Source organism: Dendrobium catenatum, unplaced genomic scaffold (genome assembly GCF_001605985.2).
Source record: "Dendrobium catenatum unplaced genomic scaffold, ASM160598v2 fragScaff_scaffold_788, whole genome shotgun sequence".
In the NCBI taxonomy this organism is placed as follows: domain Eukaryota; kingdom Viridiplantae; phylum Streptophyta; class Magnoliopsida; order Asparagales; family Orchidaceae; genus Dendrobium; species Dendrobium catenatum.
Window position 1 is genome coordinate 124,614 of NW_021319250.1, and position 9,404 is coordinate 134,017.

Below are 9,404 nucleotides of genomic sequence, written 5' to 3' on the forward strand. Positions count from 1 at the left end.
AGCTTTTTATGATGAAATAATCTTTATTTTAATTAATAATATTAAATAAATTATATTCTTCATTTATTTTTTTATGTACTATAAATATTAATTAATTAATTTATTATTTATAATAAATGATTTAATTTAACCTCAATAATTTATAAATGTAAAATAATAATATGAATCTAATATATAAATTTTAAATATAAATTCAAGAGCTCGACCACAATTTGATTTCTATTTTAATTAACTGTTTACTTGGGACACGTTTCTGCCTGCTTTATGTTTTAAATAGAAACTAAATTTTCATTTGGGTACTAATATCACACAGCTTTATTATTATTTTTTTTAAAAAAATTGTAGTGAAAATATATTTTCTACAACTATAATAATGAAATTGCATTATGTACGACTTTAAGACTAATTTTATAAAATCCTACAACAATTCCAAATAGGCCCAAAGAGTTTGTTTGAGACAATTATATTTTTTTTTTATAAAAATATTGGTAAAATATTACTAGAAAAAAATATTTTATTAAGTTGCCGTAAGAAATAGCTTTCTAGAATAATTTTTATTGAAAGCAATAATAAAATAATAATAAAACAAAATTATGATATGAAACATAAAATAATAATAAAAATTATCTCAAACAAATTTTAAATCAAACTACAAAATAAACCCAAACAATTGCTTTGATCAATCTAGTCATTGAAAACGAATATATAATTTTTATTATTCATATATTTAAATATTCAAGAAAAAAAAAAACACGTCAAAAGAAGGCAATGTTTTAAAATCCCAATGCGCTGATCTCCCAAAACTAGTTCTAACAAGACAACATCATCTTATGAAACATACTCGTGAATCAACATGACATTTAATAGAAAGAGGTTATAGCTAAATAGAGAATAGCCAAATCCCATGTATATATAACTACAAGAATAATCTCCTTGAGGAACTTTGAAGTAAAAAAAAAAAAAGGAAACAATGTTCATGATATAAAGCAAAATACAATAAACCACAGAATTGTAATTTAAATGACCATTAAAAGTAAATTACCAAGCTTTACCACAGCAGGGTTATAGCTAAATAGCTTCAACTCGTCGTAAAAGCAGTGTAGAAGCAATCAGTGTTATGCCTTATGACTTGATCTCTTTTAAAACTATACTTATTTCTAGGCTTTTTGAACTAAATGGAACGGATTGGTATAAGCATCATGAGACGAAGACTTCAAGAGATGTTAGGATAACTGTCAGAATGAATTCTGCAATCCAGCACAGTAAATCACCATTTGAGCATCCTTCAGCTAAGAATTATTTCTGGCTTCATAACTAATATGCTAACCACCATTACATTGGTCTATGGCCTGCCTATAATATAGTGGCAGAACAACCATCAAAGAGAAACCACCTTGCCCTTTATCAGTGAAATTATATCTTTATATGCTTGTTAATCCCAAGATGTCACTGATAGCGCAACACGCAGATCATTGGAAGTTCCACATATATACATACGATGTGTTTCAATGTCTCCCATTGAGGCTACAAGATTACTGCCTGAATATTGGCCATTACTGACATTGTCATAGACTGAGAAAATGATCTCCCTTAAAATCGGTTCATGGCCAAACAATAGATTACCCATGCTCAGAACTTTTCTCCATGACTGACTTGCGGTAGGAGGAGGGAATAAACTTGCAACTACGTCTCTCTCATGCACCTTTACCACTTGTTTCACATTAAAAACCTGTATTAGATGAGGAAAAAAATTATGCACATAGTTTTCATTTTACGGTCGATAAAAAATTTTGCTTATTTCAATCAGTAACTAATGTATATATTCCAGAAAAAAAAAATTTAAAGTGAACAAAAGATTGATCAATGGCACACATGTCCAATTTAGTTTCAAATGTATCAATATAGTTAGAAAACATCATTATATGAACATGCAAGTTTAGAAGCAAAAGTGGCCTGCATAAAGTTCAAGTAAAGAAGCATTAGTTTTCTGACTGATTGAGGCGAGAGCTTTATGTGGGGCTATGGGCAGACGACTGTTGAATCAGTTGGAAAGTTAGTAAAATTTACCGATTAAAAACGAATACCATGTAAAAATAGTTTTTCCATGAAATCCAGTGGACAAACAAGGTTTATTATTGGGGGAAAAATAAAAAATATACTAGACTATAGAGCCCAAAGCTAAAAACAAAAACCGACCTACACATGCATAGATGAACATTTTCAAAAGAAGAACAAAATGATAAAAATCATGCAATCTCTAGAATAAACGAAGGATAACTCTAGCATGTCCAAATTACAAAAAACAAAAGAGGTCCCAAAGGGCTACTGCTGAGGTTTTTGCTCTCATAGCAAATAGCTGCATAAACCGTGAGTTTTATACGATGGGTTCATCTTGACGATTAAGCTATCTTCTGACACATCATAGCTAACATGAAAAAATATCACAAGAATAAGATAACAGTGGCACAGATTAAAGCTAATATTATTGCTAACTTGACCTGAGATCGAAATCCTGGTTAGTGCAGTGATAGGATCAAACATATACTTGTTTAGCTAGCAGACCAATTTTTCAAAAACTCAATTAATAATTGGAGCAAACCTTAACAGAAAATATGTTAGCCAACAAAACATATTTCTATTCAGATCCTATTATGCCTTGATTTCTTAAAGAGCGCTACTACACTACCAAAACCATACAATTAAATTGTGACCCACTTTGTTTAGGTGGCCCAAAAGAGAGAAAGAGAGCACAAATGCTCTGGAAGTGTATGATTAGGCCATCTAAGCGAAGTGAACCCCATTTTAATTTTTTTGTGCAGATTTCTTTAGGAAGTGAAGCTTTACATTTTCTTAAAAGTAAAAGATAACAATACAAATCATTTTATAAGGTCCTATTAGATAGATTATTGCTTCTTTGAAAGCTTATACAAATAATTAAAGTATCTTATTGTACAAACCATCTGCATGTACCTTGTCATAGCATAAGCTTGCTAAACCAGTTCCCATTTTTGGCAGATAGAAGTCAAAGTAATCTTGAAAAACTGCTTGAGAAAGACGAGGAGCGTCAAAAAGTTTACGATGAATTGAAGCAGCCAGAATAACCAACTTCTCAATGTGATCAAAAACAACACAGAGTTGCTTCAAATCGCCAATCAACTCAAACCTATCAGGCACATGATTTGCTGTATCAAAGCAAAAATCCTATTAGGTCAGAATGAGATTTTTGTATGAAAAAGATTTTATAATGTTTAATCAAATGGATATATAACATTATTACAATCATTTATAATTATGATATGTTCAAAAACGCAAAAAAGAAAGATACACTGTGGTCATGAATAAAAGAAAATAAAGATATAAAGGTAATTATTTTCACGTTCACTGTAATTTTTTATTAACTACCTTAATGTAGAATGATAATTTCTCAAGAAAAAAAAAAAAAAAAAAAAAAAGAACACTACTAAGTGCTCTGAAAATATTTACATTTATATTGAACAAATATAAAGATGAAGAAATGAGAACAACTAAACCAATTTTTAGTAATACAAGATTTAGTAGAGTTGATGGACATCATATATGGAAACTATTAAAGCAAGATAATATAAAATTTCTATCATATTCTCTTTGAGCATATAAAATCAACGTAATACCTATCAATGACTTCAATGTAGATGCTAGAGTACAGTAGAGTTGATCAATTTTTGCTTTCAATAGTCTAAAATCACCAAATTTGGTCTGATTCAAAATGTCAGCTGCTGCTCTAAACGAGGTGCAAACCATTTGCTCATGTAACTGATAGGGCTTCAAAGTTTCAAGGTAATGAAGTATCTGCACAAAGATGAAAATTCAAAATAACTTGCAAAAACGTAACTCCTAAGAGCATACTAGAATGTAAAGTCATGGATTTACACAAATGAACACCCATGGAATGAAATGAATGATTCATCACTTTTTCTTTTTAGTTAAATAATACACTTTCCTACCCAACCTCATTCTCAGATCCATAATATTTAGTCAAACAACCCAAATCATCAGCACCCTTTACTGCCCTATCCTATAACAAAAAAGTAACAGCAATAATTTGGAAAAGTGCAGGAACAACAAATAGGTTACCATTCTTTTTTTTTTTTTTAAATAAATATACATACAAGAGAACTTCATTGTTTTGTTTTGTTTTTTATTTTGTTTTTTTTTTATTTGCAAGAATGAAAGTTACATTATTCAGTATCATGACAAATGTCAAGCATATTGAACCAAAATATAATAAAGAAATTTGACAATAGGCACGACATTAACATCCATCACTTGGTATTTGAAAAATATTGAGATTAAAGCTTCCAATTGAATTTCTTAGCAAACAAAACTAATAGTCCGGAAATTATGGCTTAAACCTTATTTTCATGACTTTTTTATTAATGATTTTAAGCCTGGAAGACATATGTTTAAAGAAAAAGTTGATGTAACAAAACATTTAACATGAAAGATACCTTCTCCCCTTCACGGATAGGGTCCAAAAGAGGCCTCTGTTTTGAAGAAGGTATTGCAGGTGAAGTATTCCAAATCTGTCGCCATAAACTTCCATGTTCAGCCATGCGTTGAGAGAGTCTTCCTTTTGGAGGCCAGTTGGGCTTTGGGGAGTTGACTATATCGTGTATAGACTTATCCTCAACCCCATCACTCTCCCAGTCACTAGGTGAATGCCAGCGAATAAAATCTTCAAAGACAGCATCTGGGTTTGCAGCTTTGAAAGCAGACATATCTAAGAAATTTTAAGAAAAATAAAGATTTGCTATAATAAAATAAATATAAAAAATGCGTCAAAAGCATTCAAGGAAAAAGAAGGATAAAGTACAAACAAGTAAAAATCCAAAAATAATTAATAAATAACGAATACTGAAAATTTAATGGCTGACATGACTGATCCATAGAGAACAATATTGATTTCCAAGTAGAAAGCTAAAATTTTGTTGAATAACCTACTATGCATGACATAGACACTCATTATATACAAAACATTACTAGATGCATAGAGTTGTATAGCTTATTGTGAGTGATGGCTATTCGCAAGACCGAGAAAGAAGCTTCTATGAGTTCAAGCAATGATGCAAAGGCCTTACAGGTTAGTAATAGTTTAAGGGAAGACGAAATCATACATCAGAAATGTCTAAAAAATCACAAGCATACAGAACCAAAGTAATGATGATATAACAACCTTGGAAGGTCTGAATTTTCCATAAAATAACAAAGCAAGGGTATGGCATAAGAAACCAACACAGTTGATAGGTCTTTTAAACCCCTAAAAAAAGCAAACCCATGGAAAAAATTAACATGAAAAATATATAGGGGAATTTCTTAGAACTATCAAAAATGTTAAAATTTATTATTGATCAAAATAAATAAAAAATTCAATCATCTAGAATTTATTATATTCAAAATGAAAATAACCGTAAGGATGCAAATTGCTAACAAAAATAAGAGAAGAACTGTCACTAGCATTAAAGAAACATTTATATTATTACAGCATTAGCAAACCAGCTATCATCTTCACCTAGTCAGCAAGTAAAACATATCAATGAATAGTAAGCTTGGAAACTAAAACCAAAGATGGTGCTAATGTATTGTACCTGAAGATAATATATCTCTTTCTAGCTGACCCGAGAAGCTCTACATGAATGAATAATCAATTTTCAGCAAACATTCTATTACATTTAAAGAAAAAATCAAAAGGAAAACTAAGCTTAAAAAATAATGAAAATATTAGCAAACAAAAAGATATTCAGAAGGTCAAGCTACATGCTAGGAATATATGAAACCAATTTGAACATTTTCAATGCAAATGTAATGTGTTGTTACTTCAGGTAAATCCTAAAGACCTGACCCGAATTTTCAATTTACCAAACTTATTAGAAGACAAGCAAAAAAATAACTGAATGCAGGAGGTTAAATTTATTTAATATAACAAATTTTCTTGTGAAAGAAACTCCATTTCAAGCCATAAATCTCTGGACAGTAAAATCGTCTGACCATAAGATAATTGCATGAACTCATGTCAATTCCAGCCAAGCAAAATAGGAAGAAAATAAAACTTACTAATAAATTTCCAAAGGCTTCAGCTACCCGGAGCCTCTCTTCATGCATATCTTCTGTCATAGGTGGTGCATCCTAAACATGAATCAAATAAGAACTATTCAAATCGCTGATAAATAAAATGCTATAAACAAGCCGAAGAAAGAACATGAAAAAGATGTTGCCGCTAAACCTGGATGATTGGAGAATGCATATTCTGATATGAATGCAATAGCATCATAGAGTCAACAACACCTGCAGAACCCTTTCTCCTAACATCTGTTGCAAGTAGATCCCTATATCCGGTACCATGACGTTGAGAGCAATTTAAGCTTTCTTCTGCATCATGCGGAATAACCAGCCTTTGAGGACTGGCATAAACATTGTTCATAATCTTTTACGTGTTCAAAAATAAAATGGGTATGAACGTTTTACAAAATGCATATAGGGTTGCATTCATAGATGAATGTATCATAAGTTCAAAAAGATGTTACATATTAAACTGGTAAAACACAAACCAGTTCGCAAAGTTAATGCGTGAGAAAGGAAATATTTCAACTTTTTTTGATAGCAAGGTATTTAATTCTAAAACTTCCTAGCATATCTTCCGTAAGTAATAACAGGTTAGTCTTCTATTTTTGAACTATCATGCCGGCAGTGTACAACAAGAACCAACAAAGAGTGCCAAATTGGTCATGCATCTCTAGTGGCTGACAAAACTAAAAGAATGTCATTGTTAATTTCTAATTAGTTTGCACTATCATCGCTCAAGGAAAGCACCCCTTCCAGATCCTAAAAAAAAGAGAGAATTTGAGAGTAATTTCCTTGAGATATATTGAATTTATTTTAACAAATTTTTCTTGCTATTAGCCCAATGTTTATTTAGATCTACATTCAGGACAATGTTGGCAAATCCATAGAATTAACCCTCCTAATCATTGGAGAACACCTTCGATTAAAGAGGTTACTTAGGCTCAATTTTAAACATCAACTTAGTTAATAAAATTTTGAATTTGATTGAATGGGGAATGGTTGGAAGGATGGAGGTAAAACCTGATCAAAATCCTAAGGTTTCATCATCCAAGGACTCCTAGTGAATCCAATTTACCAACATCACTAGTTTTTGAAGTATAATATTTAGGAAGTCTGATTAGCAAAAATGAGTTGTCTTCTTTTAGATATCTCAAGCATATTGGGTGAAAAAATGTGCGAAGATACGCTCATGAGATCGAGCTCAACTAATTCAATGGTAAAGGGCTTATTGTAGTAGTTAGGTTGAGTGGTTCATAGATACGCAACTAGGACGCACGAGTCAAAAATGAGGAAGTGCTATCCTCATCTCTTTGAGTAAGGTGATTGTTTTTTCTCTCTTTTAAATTTCGTTGACAAAATTTTTATTAGGAGAGGAGGATTGTAAAACCCGGAATTCGTCATATGAGTGCATCGCATGCATTTCAATGCGCCGCGACGAACTTAAGTGAAATTTCGATGTCGTCGGAATTTGACGAAATAAATTTTATTAAACGATATAAAGAAATTATATCTAATTTCGCACGGTTTTGAAATTAAAATTTGCCGAAGATCATTTAAGTAATTTTTTGCTAGATCTTCCATTTTTACCCCTAAGAGCTCTTAAGGGAAATGATTCTAGTGAGGGGTACATGCGTCATTTGGATATCCCTCTCCCTCTTAAGCCAAAACAACGTTTAGAGACCGAAATAATTCGGTCCCTTGTGTTTCTCTCGGCCGTACGAAGGAGGGCAGGCGTCATAGAGGAGGGAGCGTCGGGTGCTTGCGTTTTCTGGTGACCGACGACGGTTTCCAGCACGCTTTTGTAGGAAAGTGGAAGAGAAAGCTAAGGGAAGAAGAAAGGTAAGATTTAAACTTGAAAACCTTGTTCTTTTTCCTTAAATTTTCATGAACCAAATTTTTAGGGTTTTTCTTTTGATGGAGTTTTCTTTAGAATAGTGTTAGAGCTTGTTTATGCCCATGTTTCTAAGTTATAAGCAAGAAGTTTTCTAAAGAAAAAAAAAAAACTTAAGTTTCAAATTAAGGTTTTGGCATATTTGATGGGGCTTCCATAGAAAATTGTTAGATAGTGTTTGTGTGCACACTCTTGAGTAAGAAAATGAATTTTCATGAAGAAAATTATAGGTTAAAAATTTAGGGTTTGGTGGAAAATTTCTTTTGTACTAGGATTGATGTTTAGAGAGATTTAGAAGCATATTTAGCTTGAAATCCAAAGATTTCCCTAAGAGATTTTGGGGTTTCCACATTAAGGCTTTTCCAAAAATTAAGATTGTAAGCTTAGAGTTAAACCAAATTATTTCTAAGAGATTTGGGAAGTCTTTAATGAAGAAAATTTGAGGAAATTGAAAGAAAAATATTTTCCTAATTTCTACAAATTTTAAATCAGAAATTAATTAATGAAAAATCAAAATTTTTGTGTGAGGTTGATGATATTTTACCTTAAGGATAGGTGTAGGAAGATTATAGGAAGCTTATAAAAGATTTAGTGAAACATAATTTTTTATTTTGACAAGAAGTTGAAGTTGAGTTATTTTTCTTTAGGTGGTGGCAAGAAGAAGAATAAATAAAGAGGAGAAGAGGAGGATTTCATAGTTTTTGGAGGTAGGAAATCTTTTTCTTACATGTCGATTTGATATTTCATGTTTATATCATTTTAAATGTTAAGCCATTATGACATGATTTATAGAAATGGAATATTTGTTACACATGCAATATATTTACTTCATTGTTTCACTACGGGAAAACACGCGATTACCGTCGGATTTTCCGGCGGAAAATTTTGCGCCGGTACGAACGGCGCAGGTAACGGCGGAATGTTCCTGAATCTTGCGACGGAAACATTACGACGTATTTTCCGGCGCATAATACGACAGAAATCTTCCGTCGTCCCAATCGCCGGAAATTGCGTCGGTAAAACGAGCTCTGAACTAATTCCGTCGCACTATGCGGCGGAAACATACCGGCGAACATTACCGACGCAATTTCCGCCGGCTTATTTAAACTCAATGACATATTTCCGTCGCACGTTACGACAGATCTTGTTTCCGTCGGATACGCCGCCGGAACGTCCGCCGGTGAAAGCCCTATTTTTCGACACCGACCCCCTCTGGCCGCTCATTCGTTTCCTCCCCTTCTCTCACCTCGCGTGTTTCGCCCGTCTCCATCCGTCACTCGCTATGGACTGACGTCGCCGACGGTCACCGGACTTCGCCGAGCATCCTTTCCTCTCTTTCCTGCTCGCGCGCCGCCGAGGGTTGCTCTTCGCCAATGGGGAAGGTATTTTGTTTCGTTATTTTTTCCTATTTCGG

The 9,404-nt window shown here is 32.6% G+C and overlaps 1 protein-coding gene across 1 annotated transcript in view; it reads right to left on the reverse strand.

The window, feature by feature from the left end:
• Positions 1–828: 828 nt before the first annotated feature.
• The window catches only part of LOC110114585 (rab3 GTPase-activating protein catalytic subunit), a gene marked incomplete at its 5' end in the record, with an annotated part of 66,570 nt that continues 57,994 nt past the window's right edge, over positions 829–9,404 (reverse strand). Inside the window, 7 exon segments of the mRNA XM_028696617.1 lie at positions 829–1,729; positions 2,971–3,182; positions 3,651–3,828; positions 4,488–4,759; positions 5,625–5,664; positions 6,091–6,162; positions 6,260–6,437. Coding sequence (XP_028552450.1) covers positions 1,433–1,729; positions 2,971–3,182; positions 3,651–3,828; positions 4,488–4,759; positions 5,625–5,664; positions 6,091–6,162; positions 6,260–6,437 — 1,249 coding nt within the window.